Source organism: Podarcis cretensis (assembly GCF_951804945.1).
Source record: "Podarcis cretensis genome assembly, chromosome: 1".
NCBI classification, from domain to species: Eukaryota; Metazoa; Chordata; class Lepidosauria; order Squamata; family Lacertidae; genus Podarcis; species Podarcis cretensis.
In genome coordinates this window covers 9,020,800-9,047,415 of record NC_137170.1, presented here as the reverse complement: position 1 = coordinate 9,047,415, position 26,616 = coordinate 9,020,800, and the positions used below count along the sequence as shown (strand labels likewise).

General features: G+C 45.4%; 1 protein-coding gene across 4 annotated transcripts in view; it reads left to right on the top strand.

Moving 5' to 3' along the window:
- Nucleotides 1-26,616, top strand: part of RTN1 (reticulon 1) — a 142,308-nt gene that overhangs the window by 105,576 nt on the left and 10,116 nt on the right. For 2 of the 4 annotated variants that reach the window (XM_079991583.1, XM_079991585.1), the window contains exons 4-5: nucleotides 23,570-23,777; nucleotides 25,999-26,137. In XM_079991583.1, coding sequence (XP_079847709.1) covers nucleotides 23,570-23,777; nucleotides 25,999-26,137 — 347 coding nt within the window. Of the gene's footprint in view, nucleotides 1-6,830; nucleotides 7,059-23,569; nucleotides 23,778-25,998; nucleotides 26,138-26,616 lie in introns of those variants that run through there. The other 2 variants (XM_079991586.1, XM_079991584.1) reach the window with 2 other exon arrangements.

The window sequence follows — 26,616 nt, the reverse complement described above, 5'->3', positions numbered from 1 at the left end:
TAACTTCCTTCCGCAGGGCCTGTAAGACAGAGCTATTCCGCCTGGCCTTTAATTTGAATCCAGCCTGATCTTTTATTCCCCTTCCTTCTCTCCCCCTCCCCTTTTTATGAAGATTACCCGCTCTGGGATACCACAGCTAATTCTCCCCTGGTCTCCTCGCTGGCCCAAATAGGACTAACTTAGCCAGCTAGCCCTGGTGATCATCTAATGTTTATTGGATGGATTTCCCCCCTAAATTGATTTGTGAATTCTGAATTTATTGCTATTCACGTTTACACTATTTTATGCTGTTTTTTGTTGCATCAATTAAGTGTTTTAAATCTGTTGTTAGCTGCCATGAGCCCAGTTTTCTGAACCGGGAAGGGCAGGGTATAAATAAAAAATTATTATTATTATTATTATTATTATTATTATTATTATTATTATTATTATTCTGATTACCAGTTGCTGGAAATCACAGCAGGGGAGAGGGCTCTTGTACTTGAGCCTGGTTTGCGGGTTTCCCACAAGCATCCGGTCAGCCCCTGTGAGAACAGGATGCCGGACTAGATGGGCCTGATCCAACAGGGCTCATCTTGCTCTCTTCTACAATGCAGAGCTGGAAGAGAAAGCCCTTCAGGGTTTAGTCATCGGTGGCGGGAAGCTCTCTTGGTCTTCCCTGTTGCGTTGATAGGAGTGTTTCCAAATACACAAGGGTGTCCTGATTTTAATCTCTTAAATGTGTTGGGGGGGGGGGCTGTAGCACTTTGGACGGAGCCCAGAACAAACTGGCAACCAGAGCTGCTTTTTATGTCTAGCAGCTCTAAGTATAGGACAGATTCTTGTGGCCCCCCAGGGCCTTCACTCAGTGATAAGAGCACATGACTTGCATGCAAAAGGTCCCTGTTTCAACGCTCAACCTCTCTAGATGGAGCTAGGAGAGATGCCCTTTTTTCTGCGGTCCTACAGAGCCACTGGGACGCGGGTGGCGCTGTGGGTTAAACCACAGAGCCTAGGACTTGCCAATCAGAAGGTCGGTGGTTCGAATCCCCGCGACGGTGTGAGCTCCCGTTTCTCGGTCCCTGCTCCTGCCAACCTAGCAGTTCGAAAGCATGTCAAAGCGCAAGTAGATAAATAGGTACCGCTCCGGCAGGAAGGTAAACGGTGTTTCCGTGCGCTGCTCTGGTTCACCAGAAGCGGCTTAGTCATGCTGGCCACATGACCCGGAAGCTGTACGCCGGCTCCCTCGGCCAATAAAGCGAGATGAGCGCCGCAACCTCAGAGTCGGCCACGACTTAACCTAACGGTCAGGGGTCCCTTTACCTTTTTAGAGAGCCACTGCCAGGCAGAGTAGACCACATTGAGCTAGTTGGACCAATGAATTCTACCACATATCCAGGGCAAATCATGCTGGTGTTGGTGCCCATAGGGAGCTTTGAGGCATCAGTAAAGCAGCAAGCGAATGTGGCTTGCAGCAACATGGGGAGACGTATCTGTTAGAATTCCTGCTCTGTGATTGCAGTCATGGGATTTTTATCTATCACATGACGGTATATGTTTTGACCCCACAGAGTTGGAAGTGACGGAGACAGGATGTTTGTGTTACTGTGTTCCGTGGAGTGGGACTATTGTCCTTTGTTCTTTCTCTCTTTGCTGTCTGATGCTAGAGAGAGAGGGAGCCATGTTGCAGTACCCCATGTGTGTTTATATGTAAATAAAGTAGATTAGCCAAAATGCTGAGTTGCTGAGGTCTGTCACGCATGATGCACAAACTCTGCGGATCCCTAAGTGTGCCGGTATCGGTTGGCATCGGTTGCTGTGATGTTCGGGCAGAAGAAAGCTTATGAAGCTCCCGAACGGAAGACCAGGAGGGAGGGAACATGCCAGTCGGGCATGTGTCTCTGCCAGGGTCCTACTCGAGTGTAGGTCGAGCTCCTGACAGTATCTACTGTGGGGGAAAATTCACATTTTTTAAAATGCAGTTATTTCTTAGCAAATAACCATTTTCACTAGACAACAAGAGTCTCTTTCGAGATTTTAACCAAGGGAGCCACACCCATTTGCTCAAACTCTTTGCAGGCAAGTCTTCCAAGGCCACAGTGCGAAAATGCAGCCTCCATACCTGGTTGACAGGCCGGGTTGGCTTTGAAATCTGGATACAAATCATCTTGGTTCACCGAGGACCAATTCTGTACCTTAGTTCAATTCCATGCCACCATCTGCATGCTGTAGGAGCAGAAATTGGCATGAATATTCCTGCCAGAGAAAAAGGTGCTTTCTAAGGTGCTTCAAGACCTGAAATGTTTTTTTGCCTGAACCGGACACGTTTCCTGCATTTCAGGGGGTTGGGCTAGATAGCCCTTGGGGTCCCTTTCAACTCTGCAATTCTGTGATTCTATATTTGAGAATATAATGGATGCTCGGGTTGCGAACGTGAACGTGATGCACGTTCGCAACCTGCAGCATTCGCAACCCATGTCTACGCATGCGCGGGTTGCGATTCGGTGCTTCTGCACATGCGCAATTTAGTGCTTCTGTGCATGCGTGACTGCCAAAACCCGGAAGTAACCCGTTCCGGATTTCAGCGGTCCGTAACCTGAAAAAACGCAACCTGAAGCGGCTGTAACCCGAGGTATGACTGTACTGGATCTCACAGCAAGCAGGGGGCGGGAACCTAGGGTCACGTGCCCATCCCCAGTGTGCCACAAAGTCAAATCTCAGGGCTTGTTGGGAGGGTGCCACTAGAGAGGCACTGGCGGGGCCCAGAAATCACCTGACTCCAGGGCTCCTCAAACTTGACACAGGGCTTAGTATGAGACCCTGTGTCCTGGTGAGGTGGGCTTTTCAAACACTGCAACTGCCCTATTTATCTTAGTGTCTGTTTAAAGTAGTTTTTATGCATTCCGTTGCACTTCTTCCTTTTTGTTTGCATGTCGCTGTTCTGCTTATTTCCTATTGTGATTAATCTCAGAGTTGGGGAAGTGTGTTACCGATGGCAGATGAGTGAATGAATTAATGAGTTGGTTTCTTCTGATTTTGCTGCTGCACTTGGGGCTCTTCCAGACAACCTGTTTATTGAGCATTTGCTTGCACAAAGCTTACCTGGAGAGTCCTTCCAGGCGTCCATTTTATTGTGCATCCATGATGATTTGTTCTCATGATGATAGTGGGGCAGTTAGACACAGTCCTGCTTTCAATTGCCTGTGAAAGTTTCAGGGTAGACCATGGGTAGGCAAACTAAGGCCTGGGGGCTGGATCCGGCCCAATCGCCTTCTAAATCCGGCGCATGGACGGTCTGGGAAATGGCATGTTTTTACATGAGTAGAATGTGTGCTTTTATTTAAAATGCATCTCTGGGTTATTTGTGGGGCATAGGAATTCGTTCATATTTTTTTTTCCAAAATATAGTCTGGCCCCCCACAAGGTCTGAGGGACAGTGGACCAGCTCCCTGCTGAAAAAGGTTGCTGACCCCTGGGGTAGACATATTGCTTTGTTTCCAATCAGTGTATGTCCCAGAGCTTCCTGCTGAAACCCTGTACATTTTCACACCACAAATGTTCCAGGGTGTGTGTATGTTTTTCATCCCACATTTGTTGCACTATAAAGACCCTGATGTTGGGAAAGATGGAGGGCACAAGGAGAAGGGGGCGACAGAGGACGAGACGGTTGGATAGTGTTTTCGAGGTTACCAGCATGAGTCTGACCAAGCTGCGGGGGGCAGTGGAGGACAGGAGTGCCTGGCGTTCTCTGGTCCATGGGGTCACGAAGAGTCGGACACGACTAAACGACTAAACAACAAAAGTACAAGGGTGCCCCTTCCAGATGGCAGCAACGCGGAAACATTGGGGAGGCATTGCAAAACAACTAATAAAGTGGGGTGGTGTGTCCAGTATAAAATCTACCACTTGTGGTCTACTGTTGTGTCAATGGCAAGTTACAGAAAAATCCTACCAAAAAGAACCCCATCGGGCTGGAACGACGAAAGTCTTCATCGAGCCTTTTTGGTTTGTTTGCAGGGACAGTAAATGCCAATAAGCATTCATCCCGCATTCATACTAATTTGCTTGTGGGATGTTTGCAAATCTTCATCAGTCGCTTATTCTGCACTTCCCAGTGCGTTTTCCTTCAACTTTCCTAACCAGAACAAAAGCCTGTTTCTTTTTTTAAAGTGGATTTGTTGCGCTAGGGGGAAATAGTGCTTTAATCTACACAAAACTAAATCTATGCCATGTACTTGAATCTTTTCTGCAAAGGAATGCCGGTCTGGAGGCACCCATACACTCAACTGGAAGTGTACACAGAGCGAAAAGCACGCAGCATTCACTCCCTACGTCACTGATAGCCTTTTTCTAATTTTGTTGTTGTTGTTATTTCCACCACACACTGTCATTGTGCTTTGTGCCATACTGACAGGCCCCTGCTGTCAAGGAGATTACAATCTAAAATAGACAGTGAGAGAGAAGAGCGGTTGGGGTGGGGAAAAGAAGATTTTGGGCAAATGCCCTTCCATCTACTCAGAGCTTCCTTAAAGTGGGGAATGAGGACTAAGGCTGTGATCCTAACCTCACCTGGGAGTAAGCCCAAGAACCTCAAGGTCCGCCTCTCTCCATATGAACCTACCCAGACCCTGAGATCGTTCTTGGAAGCCCTTCTTCAAGTGCCTCCTCCGTGAGCGGTCCAGAGAGAGGCAACATGAGAGCAGGGCCTTCCTGCAGTGGCTCCCTGTGTGTGAAATCCTCTCCCTAAGGAGGTTCGGCTGGCACCATCATTATGTTCCTCTTCAACCAGGTCTTTTGGCTGATTGACATCCAATGCCCTTTTAAAATGTGTTGGGGAGTGGGGGAATTATTGAGCTGTTCTTGTTTTTATTTTTGTTATGTACAGCGGCACCTTGGAAGTCAAACAGAATCTGTTCTGGAAGTCCGTTCGACTTCCAAAACATTTGGAAACCAAGGTGTTGTTTCCAGTTGGCTACAGGAAGCTCCTGCAGCCAACCAGAAGCCGTGTTAGAGGTCTGGTTTCCAAAAGAACGTTTCTGAGCACAATTAAGTGTTGGTGCTGACCTTTAAAGCCCTAAACGGCCTCGGTCCAGTATATCTGAAGGAGTGTCTCCACCCCCATCGCTCAGCCTATACACTGAGGTCCAGCTCCAAGGGCCTTCTGGCGGTTCCCTCACTGAGAGGTTACAGGGAACCAGGCAGAGGGCCTTCTCGGTGGTGGTGCCTGCCCTGTGAAACGCCCTCCCTTCAGATGTCAAGGAAATAGACAACTATCTGACTTTTAGAAGACATCTGATGGCAGCCCTGTTTAGGGAAGTTTTTAATATTTAATGTTTTATTGTGTTTTTAATACTGTGGTACCTTGGTTTAAGAGAAGCTTATATCCCAATGATACCTCAGCTCCCCAGTGAAGATGCCTCTGGGGGAGCCTCTGGTTTAGAAGGGGAACCTTTCTCTTCTACCCAAACACAGAAGGGGATGGAGAAAGCCAGATGTTACTTATGGGTACCCAGATTGCCATCTGTGTATTAGGTGGCATGGGAGAAATCTCCTTGTCAGAGAAGGGCCTGTGAAGTGGTCCTGAAACCCAATAGTCTAGCTAACTTCTGGAGCACACTACCGGTGCCTAACATGAGAGAGATTTGAGCTGTGGCTGTGTGGGTGATTCTGGGTGATCCTGTCGATTTCTGTCAGTGTCTCACTTTTCCATTCTGAAGCTTGGCTTTCCACATTTCTGCATCAGGTTGTGATTTCATTCGAAAAGGTCCTCAAAAATTATTTAGCGCCATAGTGCAGACCTCTCCTTATACGCACGTTTGTGTGCAGTTTTGCCTGCTGTACAGATTTTTTTTTGCAAGCTATTACCCCTAATGAAATGTATTTTATACGCTGTTTTCTTTAATATGTGCATTTTTGCACACATTACTTGGTGTTGCAAAATTCGGAATAGTGCAAATTTCGAACCATGACCCTGTGTTTTGGTTTGCATATTGATTCAAAAAGTGCGAATTAGCTATGTTTGCATGGAAAACCAAACCTCTATTTACCTCTGTGCCTAGTTGTGTGAGGTCTGTTGGATAGTGGCAGTTTCCTAATTTTGCTGGTTTTACATACATATCCCCAGTATGGATTATACTAGAAGGGTCCCCTTGAGCATGACAGATGCAACCCAAGACTCTCTGTCATGCACAGTAAAGCACAATTTGTGATTTAGTGCTGGATCTTGATCTCTGCTTCCTACCCTGCCGTTCAGTGGTGGTGTTGGCATATATGTCTGGGAAAGCAGGATTCGGAGAGACCAGATGGGCTGGAGAGGAGAGGCAGAATCGGCAGCCTTTGCCATACAAATCCCAAGAAAAACACTGGATTTCTTGAAATTATCAAGAAATTTCTGGAAGAGGCCGAGTGTCTGCTGGCTGCAAACACATAGCAAGCCACACCCTTATTCTCTCTCTCTCGCCCTCTCCCCCTCCCCACCATTTCTCCCTCTTCTCCCCCTTTTCCCATCCACACCCAATTTGTTTTTGTTCCTTCGCTGTCAGGTTTGGTTAACCGTTCCGCCGGCTTAACATCATTAAGCGTCTCCTCTTACAAAAAATAAAATAAAAAATAAAAATAAACCACCATCCTTACTATTACTTGCAAAGCAACTGCAGCATCTTTTTCTCCTCCCCCCCCCTTTTTTTTTTACAAAAGAGACTGGTCCCCAGGGCAATCGCAGCATCCTTTTTGCTGATTTGCTGCAGTGGCGACTGCAGCGCTTACACTGTGCCCTCCCCCCATCTTCCTCTGTTCTGCTTAACAGCATCCCTCCGTAGCCAGTGCAAGGGGGGGGGAGAGGGAGACAGAGAGAGAGACAGAGAGAGAGAGAGAGAAGCAGTGGCAGCAGCAGCGGCAGCTGTGCCGAAACCCACTCACCTCTTCCTGCCTTGGAATGCTTGAGTGGTAGGAAAAGGCAGCACCTGACTCTGAGCCGAAGGAAAGGTACCCAGCCGTTCGCATCCTCTCCCCAAGCAAGATGCAAGCCAGCGCCGATTCTACGAAGATGGAATGCCTCTGGAGCAATTGGAAAGGCCAGGGTATATTTTTACACAATTCTTCTGCTCCGGTTCTTTTCCTTCCTCCTTGCATGCCTGAAAAAGATTGCATGGGGGAGACTTGTCGCGGAGAGTATGCGTGTGTTTTGCATCCCGTTATTATTATTACTACGGCTGCTTCTTTACCATCAACATCTCCAGGGCCCTTGCATGCTTTTAATGTTTTCTACACATTTCTGTTTGGCATTACTGCTGTCTTGAGAACAGAAACGAGAGAGGCATCCCAGGCTGGTGGTGGTCTTTTAACAGGGTCTTTTATTCCCCACTCCCATGTGTTTCCATTATTATTATTATTATTATTATTATTATTATTATTATTATTATATTCTAAATGCAACATCAGCTGTCCTTCTCGCTGAGAAGGTTTGTCTTGCCTATTGCTGGGTTTTGAGTACGGCTGCCCTTAAATTAGCGCGATCGCTCAGCCAAGTGATTGGGACAGGCGATCAGGAACCTGGAGGGGGGGGATGTTTCTGTCTCCGGTTTCGGCTGCTCTGTGGTGGTTGTGTTTTGGAAAGAGCTTAGTGCATCGGTTTTGTTTTGCTTTTGCCAAGGGACACACCCATTGTGAAAGCTCTGGTGAGACCATTGCAACTCGGGCGGCAGTTCAACTTGGTCTTGAGAGCCCCTTGCTCAAGCCATCTTACCGCCTTTTCCTATCACCTAACTTTGGTTTTTCCCACAGCCAAGGACTTGGGCTTTTCGAAATCTCAGTGTGCCGCTGAAATAAACCATTACCTATTGTTTTTATTTAAAGCCCATCATATTCCCAAAGTAGTTCACGGTCGTGGTCATCTGTTGAGGAGAGGAAGGCAAGCGAATAAGGTGCTACCTTTCCGTCACAAGAGATTTATTTTGAACGCTGTCCCACTGGGTGTGGCAACCTACCTTCTCCTTGCCTTAGCACTGCTTTTCAGCCATTTTTATGCAGACTTTGCGGCTCTTTGCAACCTTCCTTTGTTGTGGTGGGAGAAACAACTCTGTTTCCCTGCACGGCGATCTGTTACGCATTTTACCAACCTTTTCTTTTGTCGCCTTTTTTCATTTTGAAATGCTCCTTCGTTTTGCCAAGGCACCTCTTCCCCATCAGTGTAGAAACAGCATTGTTTGTGTTCCCCTGGAGTGTGAGGTTTTTACATTCAAGCTGTGTCTAACTGAAAGGGCCTGTGTGTGTGTGTGTGTGTGTGTGTGTGTGTGTGTGTGTACGTGTGTCTATTCAGATGTAATTTCAGAACACTGCAAAAAAAAGAAAACAGACCGCCTTGTTAACTCAAATGTGATTTGACAGTCCTTTGTTGAATTGGGATGTTGTTGTTTTGACGATTGAGATATGAACAGGGTGTGTTGAAATTGAAATTCCTTAATGGAATCTGGCTCAAAGATTCCAAATGGGTTTTTCAAAACAATGCTTCTGTATAGAATGTAAAATAGATGTTCCTACCATTTATCAAATGGTCTATAGTATCATCTGATCTTGTAAGAAGATTTGAAGGCTAGGATTTCAAAAAGACAGATGTGTTTGCAGGAATGAAATTACCCCGGTATTATTATTATTATTATTATTATTATTATTCTGATGAATTGTAAGATAGAAGATTCCATCCACTAACTTTTTTGGGGAAAGACGTGTTTGCTAAGTGAAGCTGTTGAATTAACCTTCACATGACACAATGCTGTGCATATCTGTTCAGAAGTAAGCCCTGTTGAAGTCAATGAGGTTTACTCCCACGTAAGTGTATAGGATTGCAGTCATAAAGTAAAATTTGCGGGTTGTTTGTAGAAAACATGTCTCTCTTTTTTTAAAAAAATAATAATCTACCGCTATAGATGTCATATGTTGTCATTTATTTCCACCTCATCTGTTTTGAAATCAATAGCAAATATTGCTTAAAATAGACTGGAACACCACAGCCCATATTGCACTAGAAATCTACAGAGCTGGAACAAATCCTCAGTATTTGCTTATTGCAGGTAGGGCAAGTGTGATAAAATTATTTCTGAATAAGCCATGTAATCTGCAGGTGTAACACTCTAAAAGCCATACTCGTGAGTTGTAATATTGGAGGGGGGAATATAGATCACCATTGGGGGGGGGGGAGGAAAAAAAGAAATTTTGATTTCCTAAGAAAGTCTAGACATTTTCCCTTGTCTTTGGTCATTTAATAGAAATGTGTGAAAATCATAGAGGGAATTAGACACGGATGCTGGGATTAGATTGAAAGGGAAATAGAATGGTGCCTTGAGAGGTGGATGAATATATGGACTGAGCGAAAAATATTGTGGGTTTAAAAATGACAAGCAAACTAGGCTTCTCAATCATAGCAGCATTTTCGTATGCAAAGGTTTCAGGCAAAAGCTGATCAACTAAACGAGCTTTGGAATGCCCAGCCTTACCACATGCTTTTTGTAAACATCATGTGGTGATTGAAATTGGCTGAAGAACACCATGGCAGAAATCTACAGTGAGCTTCAAAATTCAGGGGGGATTAGAGGGCTGTTTCACATATTCCCACAGAAACAAATCTGAGTTTCTTCTTCTACCTACTATTCTTCTTCATTTCATTTCTCTACTGATTTATATTTTTAAGAAAAAATACATTAAAGCAGTGTACAACCTACATTAAAACATCAAATAAAGCGATCCAGAATAAAACATTCCTGAAGAAAGTCAGATATAAAGCAACTTAATTATCAGGAAACTAAAATATTGTCTTGAAGATTTCAAAATGTTACAAAGGAGGTCAACAACAGAATGCACATTTAACGCAGCAACAGCAATAGATATGTTCTGTGCTTATGATCCTATTTTATTCTCTTGCTAATTATTCTGTTTCAAATGTGCATGTTATATTTGACCTTAGCAATGTTTTCTTTCGAAATGCTTAAGATAATTCTTTTCCTTTGTTAACTTTGCTGCCCATCCTGCCAATGGCGGCTCATGGCGTCTGGCGGCTGTGGAAGCTCAGGCTCAGTGACCTGGGTCTGCACTAGGAGGCAGCCAAGATGGTCTCTGGCCTCTTCAACAGCCTTGGCTTTTGTAGCTGGAGTCAGTCCGGACCCCACCCTCCCAGGCCAGGTAGGGCGGAAAGGCCTGTAAGTCAGGGAGCTGGTCTTCCAGGGCTCACAGTCAAGATGGTTTGCCATAAAAGCGCACCTCAACAGGGGGCCAATCCTGGCTTTCTTGCAAATGTGCCTGTTTGATAACATGATTTGCAACACCTTGCAGCGCAATTCATAAGTTACATTCACCTAAAAAATGTAATGCGCAGAGAGGCTTTTATTTTTACCTTTGTCGAGTTATGATGCTCCTTTTCTTCACTCTGCAAACCAGATTTCTTCTGGTGGGTTTGTGGGCATGGAGCATGGATGGGGAACCTGAGGCTATAGAAGGGGGAGAGAGTCGATTCCCCTTGCAATCCTACCTAATTCAAAAATTTTGAAGCAGTACGAGATACAAAGCACAGCCAGGGTTCTTTTTTTTCCACCCTGAATTTTTGCAGTGTGTTTCTCCAGCCAAGTAATAGGGGAGGTTGTGCATACATGCACATATCTGTGAAAAACAGCATGCAATACTGCATCATATTAGGAGAAATTGCTCTGCCAAAAAGTATATGTTAGGCAGATTTGCATACAAACATGCGCAGAGGAGAAATTCACATTGAAATGCTGATGGATCTTCACAAGGGCATTTTTCAAGCAAGATTCACAAACTAATGTGGAGAACAGACCTGAAGGTTGGAAAAAGGAGAAGCTGAAAATGACAGCTCCACTCATCCCCACCTGTGGCCCTCCAGATGTTCTTGGCTCTCCCATCAGCACAACAAAATATGTTCAATAAGGAGTGGCAGTTCAGAAAGAGATGGAGGGCACCAGGTTCCTCACACCTGGCCTGTATTAATATTACTGGTGGGAATCCAGAAGCAACTGGAGGACCATGTGTTCCCCATCCCTTTCTTGCATAAACATAGGTAAAGGTAAAGGTACCCCTGCCCGTACGGGCCAGTCTTGACAGACTCTGGGGTTGTGCGCCCATCTCACTTAAGAGGCCAGGGGCCAGCGCTGTCCGGAGACACTTCCGGGTCACGTGGCCAGCGTGACATCGCTGCTCTGGTGAGCCAGAGTCGCACACGGAAACGCCGTTTACCTTCCCGCTGGTAAGGGGTCCCTATTTATCTACTTGCACCCGGAGGTGCTTTCGAACTGCTAGGTTGGCAGGCGCTGGGACCGAGCAGCGGGAGCGCACCCCGCCGCAGGGATTCGAACCGCCGACCTTTCGATCGGCAAGTCCTAGGCGCTGAGGCTTTAACCCACAGCGCCACCTGCGTCCCCTTGCATAAACATAGCTCATAGTTAAACTGTGGCACTCCCTCCCACAGCAGGCAGTGGTGGCCACCAACCTGGGTGGCTTTAAAAGAGGATTAGACTGATTTCATGGCCGAAAAGGTGCACATTACATTCAAGTAAATACGGTAAATGTGTTTATGGTTGCTGTTCATAGAATCATAGTTGGAAGGAACCCCGGGGGTCATCTAGTTCGACCCCCAGCAATGCAGGAATCTCAGCTAAAGCATCCATGATAGATGACCATCCAACCTCTGCTTAAAAATCTCCAAGGAAGGAGAGTCCACCACCTTCTAAAGGAGTCCATTCCACTGTCGAACAGCTCTTACCACCAGAAAACTCTTCCTGGTATTTATTCAGAATCTCCTTTCTTGTGACTTGAATCCATGAGAAAAGCTGAAGTTTGTGGTTGGCTGTCCTATCTCCTCTCAGTCTCCTCTTTTCCTGGCTAAATTCCATACCTAACTCCCTCAACTATTCTTCATAAGGCTTGTTTTCCAGACCCTTGATCATCTTGGTCGCCCTCCTCTGCACATGTTCCAGTTTGGCAGTAGCCTTCTTAAAGAACTGGACACAGTATTCCAAGTTTGATCTGACCATGACAGAATAGAGCGGTACTATTATTTCCCTAAATCAGGACACCATGCAGCCTAGAATAGCTTTTGCTTTTTTTGCTGCTGCATCACACTGTTGACTCATGTTAAGCTTGTGGTCTATTAAGACCCCTACATTCTTTTCACATGTACTACTGGCAAGCCAGGTGTCCCCCATCTTATATTTGTTCATCTTGGTTCTTCCTGCTTAAGTGCAGAACCCTACATGTGCCTAAGTGCAGAACCCTACATTTTGTTACCTTATTGTTAGTCAATTGCTCCTCTGCCTTGTGGGCTGTGTTGCCAGAACTTTCCAGCACAGTTTTCTTGGTTTGTAGCAGCTCTTCTTCTGTGCCCTGTGTTTGGCCTGTTTCTAGGCCCTCTGTGAAATTCCTGCTGTGCCTCAAACTAAGTTTCTAAGTAGACAAGTCGGCCATTTTCCCCATTCCTTCCTATAGGTATCCATCTATAGATGGGCTAAGTTCCATCTTCCTTGCTTGTTGAGAGAGATTGTTAAAATGTAGGTGTATTAACTCACCCTCCTCTAGAAATAGTAGGCAGCTGTTTATAAAAGATAAAATGACCATTATTAAAACTCCCCTACACAGTTCAAGCTCCACCTCAAACTGTGGTTTTTGTTAACCACAGTTGAAGAGCCCACACAATGGTTTGACCTTCCTGCTGTACATTAGGCAGAGCAGAGTTTTGTTCGTTTGCTATCATTTTCCTTCGGCTCAGCGCTCAGGTTCGTAAGTTCAGCCTTGTCTCCATGGTGCGACTGCAGCCTCTTAAGGCAGAACAATTCCCCATCTGCATGACACAACAGCCTCATGAAGAGAAGCCATAGTTCTGTGGCTTCCTAATGGTTTGTGGATTCAGACATAACAGCAAATCCCACTTAAACTGGGTTTGAAAACCAGCTTCAAACCATGGTTTAATTTCTTGGGTGGCAGCCCTCCCAAGCCATGGTTTATATATAGTGGTACCTCGGTTTACAAACTTAATCCGTTCTGGAAGTCCGTTCTTAAACCGAAACTGTTCTTAAACCGTGGCACGCTTTCCCTAATGAGGCCTCCTGCAGCCAGTGCCCTTCCACCGTTCGGATTCCGTTCTTAGACCGAGATAAAGTTCGCAAACCGGGACACTACTTCCGGTTTTGCGGAGTTCGTAAACAGAATACAGTGGTACCTCGGGTTAAGAACTTAATTCATTCTGGAGGTCCATTCTTAACCTGAAACTGTTCTTAACCTGAGGTACCACTTTAGATAATGGGGCCTCCCACTGCCACCGCGCCGCCAGAGCACGATTTCTGTTCTCATCCTGAATCAAAGTTCTTAACCCGAGGTACTATTTATGGGTTACCGGAGTCTGTAACCTGAAGTGTCTGTAATCTGAAGCGTCTGTAAACCGAGGTGCCATTATTGTTCGTAAACAGGGCTGTTCTTAAACCGAGGTACCACTGTATGTGGATGTAGATTCAAGCATAACTCCAAACTATGGTTTTAGAAACCATGGTTTGGCATGATGTCTAAATGTTCCCCAGGAGGGAGGGCAGCGTTTGTATATTGTATTCTTTCTCCAACATATGAAACCCTTTGTAGTAGCCTTTGGGATCCAACCCATTGCCTTTCTAAGAGCACCAGGTTCTTTTGTGCTTGTGATGTGTTTAAAATGGCCGATTCCTCATCAGAATGATTAACAATTCCTCATTTTAGGTGAAGGATTGTGGGTACTGTAGAAATTAGACTTTTTTCCGAAGTATATAGTATGGCGCCTGGTACCTGGTAATATGATGATCCTTCACCTCATGTGTTGCAAGAGACTGGACGAGTTCAGGATGAGGAAAGTGATTTGGCTATGTAGTGCCATCAATGTACATATCAATAGCAGAAAGCAAACGGGCAGGTCTCTGCCCCATGGAGCTTACAGTGTAGATTTTGCCAATGAAGGTTGGGGGTAGGGTGGGGAAACAACAACAATGTTGACTGTGTGTCAGTACCAATACAGGTACTTAAAAGTGTGGGTTTTTTTCAGGTGTCAGAGTCTCCTGTGAAGTAAATCAGTTCTGGCACCACAACACTGGTCTAAAACAAGGCTTTTTGCTATTGCTAAGCACATGTACAGAAAATCCTGATGGATGAGTCAAAGAGTCTGTCTGATCCTGAATCTTATTTCCAAGAGTGCTGTTAAGGAAAGGGCTTGAAGGCAGCACAGGAGGTGATATTCATATAGGGAGAAATATATATATATATACTGCCTCCTAACATGGTTCATTTAGCAATCACAGCTTATGTCAGAGGTGGGGACCTCAGGGTCAGGGGCAAAATGCAGCCCTGTGGTCCTCTCTGTCTGACTTGTGGGATGCTCCAAGGCCACGCCCCTTCTCTCCAGGGTCCCTTGCCTCTGGCCCCGCCCACCACTGCCATGTGCCCATCACATGGTTGCTCAGAAGGGAGTGAAGCTACTGGGCTGAAAAGCGTTCCCACCCCTGGCATATGCTGTATCATTTTAGGGAAAGGAAACTTCATTTCCTCACATTTCTTCAGTGAGGGGTCTTTAAAATACATTTTTGGGTGTGAAGAATTCAAATCTGTTATTTTTGTGATTGGGCTTGGTAAGTCTACATTTGATGAAGCTGCTTTTAGAAAAAAAACCAAGTATTTTTAATTTTACTTTCTGAAAATGATAAATAATGATAAATAATAGTAATATTAATAGTAATAATAAATATGATAATATAACTGCAAGTACTTGGCAATAGTTTTTAAAGGATCGCTATGCAATTTTATATACATTTAATTTACCAAGCAAAACTAAATTGTATTAATTTAACTTAAATATCTTTTGAATTGCCAAGTTGCAACTTTTTAGCACCCCTCGTTTTTGGAAGTTGAAAGCTGAAAAATTCCACACGTCCTATGTTGAGGGCCATCTAATCCTCATTTAAGGTCTTGTAACACAGTGCCATTGCCCCAATTTGTGGCAGCAAATTTCATAGGTCAATTATGCATTTGGATTAGGAAGGTGCTGTCTTCTGCCACATCCCAACACTACCAGTCTACATCACTGGATAAATCCCAATTTCTACTCTTACAAAAAAGGGAGAAAATCTTCTCTCTATCTACCTTCTCCAGACCCTGAATAATTTTATAAACCTCCCTCATAATCCTTCCTTTCGCCATCCTTTCATCCAATTCAGAAGTCCTAAATTCTTTAACCTGTCCTCACAGATAAATTTCTCCAATCCCCTGATCATTTTCTTCACAACTTTCTCTATGATGCTGTTTTCAAGATTGCGTTACTAAGAACAATGCATAATGCTGCAAACATAGCTATGGTAATAACTTTTATGATACCTGCAGTTTTATTGTACATTCCTTTTCTGGCAAGCCATAGCATAGAACTGGACCTTTGTGTAGTTGTCTCTTCTTAACATTGATGTTCTCGTTGAACTAGTTGTGGAACACACCACATATTTAAAGCACATTTCTACCACATTACAGGGACGCAGGTGGCGCTGTGGGTTAAAGCCTCAGCGCCTAGGGCTTGCCGATCGAAAGGTCGGCGGTTCGAATCCCTGCGGCGGGGTGCGCTCCCGCTGCTCGGTCCCAGCGCCTGCCAACCTAGCAGTTCGAAAGCACCTCCAGGTGCAAGTAGATAAATAGGGACCGCTTACCAGCGGGAAGGTAAACGGCGTTTCCGTGTGCGGCTCTGGCTCTGGCTCTGGCTCTGGCCAGAGCAGCGATGTCACGCTGGCCACGTGACCCGGAAGTGTCTCCAGACAGCGCTGGCCCCTGGCCTCTTAAGTGAGATGGGCGCACAACCCCAGAGTCTGTCAAGACTGGCCCGTACGGGCAGGGGTACCTTTACCTTTACCTTTTTACCACATTACCCCTATGTTGATGCTGAATGAATGCCAAAGGGTTGGTGAAGTGTTGCCTCTCATTGCAGAAGCCATGCTGCTTCTTTCACAGCAAGGCTTGTTCTTCTTGCATTAGAGACATGTTTAATTAGAGAAAAATCCTTACTGACATTTGTTAAGGATTGAAAATTTCTTATGGATTATGCGTGAAAGAGAAAATGAACTTGTAATAGCGGGATTTGAAGATTGAAAAAATACTGGTTTATAGAAGATAGAAGGGTTGGATTTTAAGGAATGAATATTATATATAGCTGCAGGACAAAGAACTGAAAGTCCTTTTGCTCTATTCTATCTTTAGCTTTTCCCTTCTTTCCTTTTTCTCTCCCTTTCCCTTTTTAAAGTTCTGTCATTTTCTTGCCTTTTTTTCTTTCTGACTTTGTTCTTTTTTAAACTAAGTTTTATCTTAGTATATTGTAAGAAGATACTTTTTATTGGGTATGTCTTTTTATATATCTGTGAGTAAGTATCCATAAATAAGTTAACAAAAAAGAGAGGTTCATTCTTCTTTACCTTTAATATTGCTTTCTACTCATTTCCCTGCAAGAGAAGGTAGCTTAAATGCTGTGTGTAATTTGCTGGCTCCTCTTAGGTTTCTCTTTTAAAAAATGTTTTTAAGTGACTACTTGCATATTCTAGTTCAGAAATAAATAATTTCGCACCTGAGCTCTTAAAAACCTTTCTGGTGTATGCTGTCCAGACCCAATGACTTGAGAGTAGGAAATTTGTAAATTACTATTTGAACTTCATATTTTGGCCCCTTTCTTCAGATGCCCTCCTGAAAGTGGGGGGGGGGGACCAGGTTCATGCAGTTTTCTCCTTCCAAAATCTCCTGCATCGAAGACTGATGCATATAAATCAAATGGTGTCTCTGCAGTTTCCCTGCCCTAACACTTCATCTACCCCCTTGACTGGTGCTATTTAAAGATTTTTTATTTATTCTTTGCTTCAGTGTTGTCTTCAAATTATTTGTTTTGCAAATTATTATTTTTTTACTTGTTAGTAGACATTGTTAGAAAGTTCCAGAAAAGAAACACTGCCTGGCATATAATATGCATCAAGGAAATGAGATAAACAGCCCTACTAGAAAAATTAACTAATAAACTGAAACTGACACGGGGACAAACAGAAGAAGGCGCCTTCACCCCAGTATGGCTCCCCTTTATCACGTACACAGCCCAACAAGACAATGACTATAATCCACCAACAGCATACAAATCAATATGGCTAACCTGATCCAAAACACCCACTCACACACGAAAACAAAGATCACCACAGCCAATCACAAACAAACAATCAATCACATCCTAGGCCAACCCCAACCTCTCTCACCACCAAAGGAACACAAGCAACGCTGACACCAAACTCTACATACATTAAGCATAATAGAAACATCGCCACCCGACCCCAACCCCATCCATCTTCCCTCCCTCCACCCCCCCTTTCTTTTTTCTTTCTTTTTCTTTTTTCTTCTCCCCCTAATGCCTCAACAAATGAAACGGATTTGTAAAAATGTTACATGGAAAAAAAATACGAGGCATTACACTTACTTCTGTAAAACAAGAAAATCCTTAATAAAATATTTTTAAAAAAAAAAAGATAAGAGGCATTTTTAATGTGATCTGTGCCAATTTTCAGATGTGAATTCAAGTTGCCTCATATTTTGCTGGTGGATAATGGCCATGACAGTGAGCGACGAGACACTGTTGCATTGGAAGACAGGGAATCTCTTTACAGTGGTACCTCGGGTTAAGTACAGTGGTACCTCGGGTTACATATGCTTCAGGTTACAGACGCTTCAGGTTACAGACTCCGCTAACCCAGAAATAGTGCTTCAGGTTAAGAACTTTGCTTCAGAATGAGAACAGGAATTGTGTGGTGGTGGCAGCAGGAGGCCCCATTAGCTAAAGTGGTCTTCAGGTTAAGAACAGTTTCAGGTTAAGAACAGACCTCTGGAACGAATTAAGTATTTAACCCGAGGTACCATGGTACTTAATTTGTTCCAGAGGCCCATTCTTAACCTGAAACTGTTCTTAACCTGAAGCACCACTTTAGCTAATGGGACCTCTTGCTGCTGCCGTGCTGCCGCCGCGCAATTTCTGTTCTCATCCTGAAGCAAAGTTTTTAACCCGAGGTACTATTTCTGGGTTAGCGGAGTCTGTAACCTGAAGTGTCTGCAACCTGAAGCGTATGTAACCCACTGTATATAGAGTTAGACCATTGGGCCATTTAGCTCAGTAATGTGTACACTGACTGGCAGCACCTTTCCAAGTTTACAGACAGCGGACATTCCCAGCCCCACCTGGAGATGCCAGCATTTGACCCAGGGCCCTTCTGCATGCAAAACAGACGCTCCAACACTGAGCTGCAGCCGTTTTGGCCTCAGAGCCGCTGCCACCCCTTGGTTTACAGCTTTTGCCAGGTGATGACTCTGCTTGTTTGTGCAGGATCAATCTCCTAACGAGCCAGCCCTTTCCCTTGTTTTCCAGTAGTGCTGTCAAAAAACGAATCCCTATCAGTAACGGTTACGTCCATAAGTAAGCGCTTTCATTTATTTCTCCTGAGCAGAGATTTCCGTCCGCCTTAAGAAAAGAACCGTAAATCCACTGTGGATCTTGCATAGTGGCTCACTGGGAATGCGATTCACTTCCCTTAGAAGGCCATGCCTGGACTTCTGCTGGTGCAATGGGGCTTCCCACCGCCTCTCTTCTGGGTTGAAAGCCAACAGAAACATATATCGTACGTCAGGCTGTGGTTGATCTAGCTCAGAAGCATCTGCCCTGACAAGTAGCAGATCTTTAGGGGTTCAGACAGGAGTATTTCCCAGCTGCATTTAGGAATGCCAGATACTCAACATGAACATAAGAAGAGTTCACTGGATCAGACCAGTGGCCCATCTCATCCAGAATTCTGTTCTCACAGTGATGCCTTGGATCCTTTGCATGCAAGACACATGTTTTCCCTGTGAGCTGCAGGCCTCCTCCTGGCAAGGGTGTTGGTAACCATCTGGAGGACCAGCTCAGAGCAGAAAACAACCAAGAGCAGGCAACAGAATGTTGTAGTGAGTAACGGGGAGCAGGTCTGTCTTCAGATTCAGGACCCTGGACAGTTCTTGGTTACTGCAGAGGTTGGTCACAAAAGCTTTTCAGCTTTGATTTTTTTTAAAGTCTCTGGCTTAAGCAGAGAATCATAGAATTGGAAAGGACCACAAGGGTCATCTTTTGCCCAAAGGAATCTTTTGCCCTATGAGGGACTCAAACCCACATCCTTAGATTAAGATGCTGTATCCAGTGAGCGGATGGTGTTGTGGGTTAAACCACAGAGCCTAGGACTTGCCGATCAGAAGGTCGGTGGTTCGAATCCCTGTGACAGGGTGAGCTCTCGTAGCACAGTCCCTGCTCCTGCCAACTTAGCAGTTCGAAAGCACGTCAAAGTGCAAGTAGATAACCTTCTGGCGGGAAGGTAAACAGTGTTTCCGTGCGCTGCTCTGGTTCGCCAGAAGCGGCTTAGTCATGCTGGCCACATGACCTGGAAGCTGTACGCCGGCTCCCTCGGCCAATAAAGCGAGATGAGCGCTGCAACCCCAGAGTCAGCTATGACTGGACCTAATGGTCAGGGGTCCCTTTACCTTTACCTTTATCCAGTGAGCAGCTGTTTTGCATTTCCAATGGTTGCATGTTTATTTCTCAGTGGCTGCATGGCAACTCCAGATCTGTAGACACAAGCTGCTGTCACTTCGACCGGGAGCTTTCGGCACCAGCTTTCTCAAGGGCTGGGGGTGGCCCCATCTCCTTCCCCTGACAGCTCAAGATGTACTTCAATAGGTCTCCCTCCAGAGGGTCCCTCAAGCAGATCCTCAGCTGTGCTTCCTGGGGACGCTGCCTGCTCTGCACGGTCCTCAGCCTGCAGAGTGTCTGGTCCATCCTCGGAGGACTCGGTGTCTGGTACCAGGTCAGGGCTCAGCACAATTCAAATGAGCGAATGAGGAAAGATTGCTTACAAAATCAGGATGCTTCGTGGAGGAGAAAGGAGTAGCATTGACGGGGTGGGGAAATAATAATAATAATAATAATAATAATAATAATAATAATAATAATAATATAATACCCCACCCATCTGGCTGTGTCTCCCCAGCCACTCTGTGCATGTTTATCCTTACAAGCCACCTCTTCTTATATTTCTGAAGGAGCTACATAAAAAGTTTCCAATCTGCAGTTATTACAAATGTGTGCATTTTAAAATTCTGCTAACTGATTAGGGTTTTGGTCCATCAAAATGTTCCCAATGAATTAATCGGCTGAATTCTGCAGCTCTACAGAGTTTTTATTCTGTGAACTGCCCTGAGACCCCCAGGTATAGGGCACTGCATATATTCAATAAATAATAATAATAAAGAATCAGCATGTAAAGACCTCACGGTCCTGGCCTTGAAGGATTCAGTGATAGAACTTTGACTAGATTAGACATGGAAGTTTTACCCGAAGTCAAATCCGAAACAAATTCGGAGTGAAACATTTGAGAAATTTCGAAGTAAGACAAAACTGTTTTAAGACCAGTCAGGTTTTCCATGGGTGGCAGCAGCTACCACACCATGAGTTTGGCACTCAATTTTGCCATGTTTTCCTAAAGCAAAACCCAATTTGGCTAATTTGGCATTTCCTCCATGGACAAACCTCTGAGGGATTTCAGGGGAAGATGAAAAGAGCTTTAATATGACTAGGAAATTTTCCCTGGGGAATTCTAGGCGCCGCTGGTCTTCCCTGAGTCAGAGACACTAAGGAAATAAAAGAGGCAAAAAATAATAATGAAAGAAGGTAGATGACAACAAACTCCTTACATGGAGAAATTGCCAGCATCAATAAGAAGTTCTTCAGTCGTACACGGGGATAGATGCTTGAGGCGTACAAAAGCTATTCATTATTCGTTCATTTGGCTGGCAGATGTTGTCAGCAGCTTCTCTTTCCCAATCTCCTGTGCATACACCTCCCAGCCACAGGTTTTGATTCCTTTTCGGATCTTTGCTGATGCACCTGAATTAACAGTCACCCCTTTCTTCTCTTCCTTCAAACAAGCGCACGCCATGTTCCCCCCGCTTCAAAGAGGGGAAGGCATCTTCAGAAGAAAGGGGGAAGTGTCAACGACAAGATGACAAACGGGAGCTTCTGAGTCAAAATAAATGCTAACGGATCATTATATAATTAGCCAAGAATTCTGACAGCGGGTGGTGGGAAGATCTGTGCGTTGCTGTGTCATCTGGGTAGGCAGTTGTTTAAAAGCTGGGCTATTCGAGATGCTTTTGTGAGCTGAGTGGTAGATTTCCTGCATTGGACCAAGAATGCAGCTCTTCATCTGTCCTCAGAATTCACCAAGACACACTGCTCAGTGTCCCCAAATGTTTTTGCATGGCTGGAATGTGCCCTTGGATTCTTGCTTGTCTATGTACCAGTATGTAGAAACCAGTCTGCTCTGTGTGGGTATGTGAAGGCCTGTAGAAACTAGCCAGTTGTACAAAAGTAACATTTACATTTGTTGCTCACTTTTGCCCGTGGCCCTACTCACCGCAGCCATATGGTCCCCTAGGAGGTTAGTTAGAAGGGGCCTCCAGACTGAAAAAGTTTCCATACCCCTGAACTAGTTCACCTTTGAGGTCATTTTCAGTGCTATCATTCCATACCCAAAAGAGCTTTTCCACCTGCATTGTTCAGCCTGGACACTGAGGTCCAGCTCTGAGGGCCTTCTGGCAGTGACGTTACAGGGAACCAGGCACAGGGCCTTTTTGGTGGTGGCGCCCTCCCTGTGGAATGACCTCCTATTTAGAAGACCTCTTAAGGCAGCCCTGCATTGGGAAATTTTAAATGTGTGATGTTTTACTGTGGTTTTATAATTTTCTGGAAGCCGCCCAGAGTGGCTGGGGAAACCCAGTCACATGGGCAACATATAAATTAGTAGTAGTAGTAGGAGGAGGAGGAGGAGTAATTCCTAAGTAAACTCACTGTTCAATTGCCACCTGAGGCTTACAAGGAGCAGGGGTTGTTTGGTGGTGGCTCTCTTATTGTGGAATTCACTGGGGAGACTCACAAGGGTTGCTCTAATTTAATTTGCAACAGATTGGTTCACAATAAACTTTTGTATTGCTAGGACTTTTAAATCTTTCTCTTCTTGCTCCATTTTAAAATTAATAATACAAATTACAAAAGCAGCAGCAACAACATTTTATAGTTATTGAGATTTGAGCATATTTTAGATTTTTGTTTTAAACTTTTACAGTTACCCGAGATTCACGTATGCTACCTTGTGGGTCTGTTTGGATCAAAAGGGGTTAGGAATCGAAAGCTCATTCAGCAGATACTCACATGTCCATTTTGTGCTTAATAGCTTGGGGAAAACTCTGAGAAAGGCTGAACTTTGTAACTCTCAGCTTGTGATGAGCCCTGCAAAGCCCTGGCAAGACCTGTTGCTGCCCCCCCCCCCACGCGAAAGTTGCCAATATTGTCCAAGAGCAGTTGTAACTAGCCTTAAGCTTACAGGATAGGGACAGGGCTATAGTGTAAGCAGTTCTCCAAGCATGTTGGAGTTATATTCCCGCTGGTAATTTGTGTTGCAGAAGGGCTTGTTCCCTGAACAGAGAGAAGTAGTTTGTGTAGGCAAGTGGGGAACGCCCTTTAAAAAAAGCCACATTTTCCCTGCTCTCCAGCTCTCTCTTCAATTCAGACCAAAATATCTAGAGTTGAAGCTCTGGGTCTGGCTGGAGTCTCGAGGATACCCCACATATCAGCTGCTAGACAGGGAGGCTGAGCAGCCTAAACAAAGCCCCACTGCGCCCCTGGTCTCTTTGGGGCTTCCTCCGCTCTCACTGACGTCCTCTTTGGACTCACCAGTTCTCTTGATGAGGATTCTATTTATTGATTTGTTTCCCGGTGTGACACGTATATGCAGTTGCACACAAGCAGAACAAGTGTAAGTGTGGAGGGGTGTGTGGGATACCTATCTATAGAGACGCTTGTCCAGAGCAAGCTTGGCTGGAAACACTCCAATACATCAGACTAACCACCTAACCCTGGCAAAACAAGTGCACCTTAAGCCCATCAATAAGGGCAAAGGGTTAAAGCAGGGGTAGGGTTAAAGCAGGGGTAGGCACAAGTGGCCCACGGGGGTCGTTTAACCAGCCCACGAGCTGCCCCTGAACCGAGCCACTCACTTGGTGAGTCCCCACGCACTGCGGGGGACTCGCTTCTGTGGCGCTGGAAATCACGTCTCTGCATGCGCAGATGGTGAAAATCGTGTCTGCACAGACACAGATGCCGGAAATCATGGGCATGATCACTCAGTCCAGCCCATGGAGGGATCTCCGTTGGAATGAACTGGCCTGTTCAAGGTAAACCTTGCTGACCCCTGGGTTAAAGGCATTTTGGCAACCAGTAAACCTCACTGAATGAATTTCAATGGACTTAGCCAGCCTGGCTTTGCTAGGCTGGGCTGTTCGGCTCTGTTTACACAACTGTAATTATTTACTCCAGTTGCAACTTTGCCAAAGAGCTCATTACTCTTGTATTTGCAGTGGCAGGCTTTGTTGTCACCATTCCAGAGTCTGGTTTTAACGATTTGCCTTCCCTCTCCGCCCCGCTATTTTCTCTTCCCAGCTATTGACCTGTTGTACTGGCGTGACATCAAGCAGACAGGCATCATGTTTGGGAGTGTCCTGCTGTTGCTCTTCTCCCTGACCCAGTTCAGCGTCGTCAGCGTGATTGCGTACCTGGCGCTAGCGGCTCTCTCCGCCACCATCAGCTTCAGAATCTACAAGTCAGTCCTACAGGCTGTGCAGAAAACTGATGAAGGCCACCCATTCAAGTGAGTGCTCTGCAGTTATTACCCAGGGCACTTAATTTTGCCAGCAAAACTATTGGCAAAACCTATTTGGTGTTTCGCAACTTTCTGACTAGTTGCAGGACCTTAGCCAGACCTAGCAGAGTACACGCAGAATCCACGGAAGCAATTGGCAACTTGGCTGCAGACAGGATAGATAAAGCAGGAACCAGGAACTTGTAGTTAGGTGTTTATTATATACAGTGGACTGTTTACAGGAACAGAACACGGATCTTTTGCTAGCTCTCTCTCACACGACTCACAACTCCTACACTGACACACAGAACTCTGAACCTCTGAACACACGAATTAACACATTCCAGTTAGTAGGCCATTAATTATCACTCCCTTGAGAGAGCTTGACCAACCAGGGAGCTGTCTCCATGCCTCTGTTATCACCAGGCAGACTTACTCCTTCAGATTGCCTTCTGGCTGTCTGCCAAACCTTAATTGATTCTGTGTGAGTAGCTGCACGTATTCAGATTCACAACAACGACAACAACAAATTGCCACTGCGACTTCCCCACTCCCTGCTTGCTAAATCCAGGTGTCTGGACACCACCTGCCTGGTGGGAAGGAGACACCTGAGGCCGGCCTCCTGAATCTGTGGGGCTGCTTGCCTTGTGTCATTTCATGAGCATGTGGTTCTTGGTGTATATGTTGTGCTTTGAGCACGCTAACAGAAAAGCAGGGCAGAAAATCTGCTAAATGCATAGTAGCTCCTGCACAAGTTTGCAGACAACCAAGCAATGCAAGAACTGGGCAGAGTATCAAGGCTGTTTCTCCCCATGGACCCAATTTCCACCTTCTTACCTGCACCTTTCCCCTCCTCTTAATGTCCTCTTCCTGTTTCTCAAGGCCAACTCTTGGGGAGGCAAGTGGACAAGGTGCTTCTGTCAAGGAAGCAACAGTGGCTGTTCAGGATTCTCCAGATAGGGAAGGGCTGAGGGGTGGTGTTCAAAGGAGGCATGGGGTAGTGTATCAGGGATCTGAGAGGTACGAAAAGATCAGGAAATGCATCATTAGAGTTTATAGAAAGGCTGTGGGTAAAGATAAAGGTAAGGTAAAGGACCCCTGGACGGTGGAGTCCAGTCAAAGGTAACTATAGGGTTGCAGTGCTCATCTCACTTTCAGGCCAAGGGAGCCGGTGTTTGTCCACAGACAGCTTTCCAGGTCATGTGGCCAGCATGACTAAACCGCTTCCGGCGCAACAGAAGACCGTAATGAGTGCCGGAACACACAGAAACGCTGTTTGCCTTCCTGCTGCAGCGGTAACTATCTACTTGCACTGGTGTGCTTTCAAACCGCTAGGTTGGCAGAAGCTGGAACAGAGCAATGGGAGCTCACCCTGTTGCGCGGATTCGAACCGCTGACATTCCGATTGGCAAACCCAAGAGGCTCAGTGGTTTAGACCACAGTGCCACCCGCTGTGGGTAGGTTCTGGTGGTTGGAGAACGCAAGACAATAGGCTTTTGGTCTGAAGGAACAGTAAGGCAGTGAATTGGGTCCAGTGGGAGATGGGGCATGGGGGCAACTTCAGGTTGTGGCAGATTTGTGGTTCTCAAAACAGTCTGCAAACCAAAACACAAGCTATCCTTCATAAATCATTATCCGAATTTTGCAATGCATTTGCCCAACCAGAAATGTATGTGAAAAAATCATATATTAGGGGAAGGTCTGCATACAAATGTTAGAATGCATTTTCTGTTATTTTCACCATTAGGAAAAACTGTTTGCACAAACGTATTTAGTATGTTAATGTTATGTTTTGAAGTAGGGTAGTAATTTTTTCTTTATTTTATTGTTTAATCTTTTTGTAAACCGCTTCGAAGGTTGTTTTTTTTAGGGGGGAAAAACCAAGCGGTGTATAAATTTAATGAAATAAACAATAACTTTTAAAAACATGCATGTTAGGCAAACTTGTGTGCCTTAGGAGAAAAACCCAATAAGATGTTGGAAAATTAATTATGTGGAAATGTGGTGAACTGAAGATTGGAAAAGTGAGAAAGTGAAATAAATTGAAATGGACAGAATTCTCCACCCTTAGGAGAAAGCCATATTATGGTCTGCATGTGCCCCGTATAGTCTGCATGTTTCTGTCTGCAGTCCAAAGATATGCAAGGAAGGGGGGGAGAAGAGCCCAGTGGGGGAACACCTTGGCATTAACACTGGTGTTTTCATGATCTGAGTTACGCTTTTTCGACAGAAGCTACTTGGAAATGGAAATGTCGCTCTCCCAGGAACAGATTCAGAAATACACAGATTGCCTCCAGTCGTACGTGAACAGCACAGTCAAAGAACTCAGACGGCTTTTCCTGGTCCAGGACCTGGTGGATTCCTTAAAAGTACGTGGGCGGCAAAAACTAGAGGCTAGCCAAACTTGGGGCCTCTTGGGTTTCCAGATCAGTGGCTTGGGGGGCTTTCAAAAGGGTAAGGTAAAGGTACCCCTGACCATTAGGTCCAGTCGTGACTGACTCTGGGGTTGCAGCGCTCATCTCGTTCTATGGGCCAAGGGAGCCGCTGTTTGTCCGCAGACAGCTTCCGGGTCATGTGGCCAGCATGACTAAGCCGCTTCTGGTGAACCAGAGCAGCGCACGGAAATGCCGTTTACCTTCCCGCCGGAGCGGTTCCTATTTATCTACTAGCACTTTGACGTGCTTTTGAACTGCTAGGTTGGCAGGAGCAGGGACCGAGCAACGGGAGCTCACCCCATCGCGGGGATTCGAACCACCGACCTTCTGATCAGCAAGTCCTAGGCTCTGTGGTTTAACCCACAGCGCCACCCGCGTCCCTTTTCAAAAGGGAGAGTCCTGCTATTACAAAT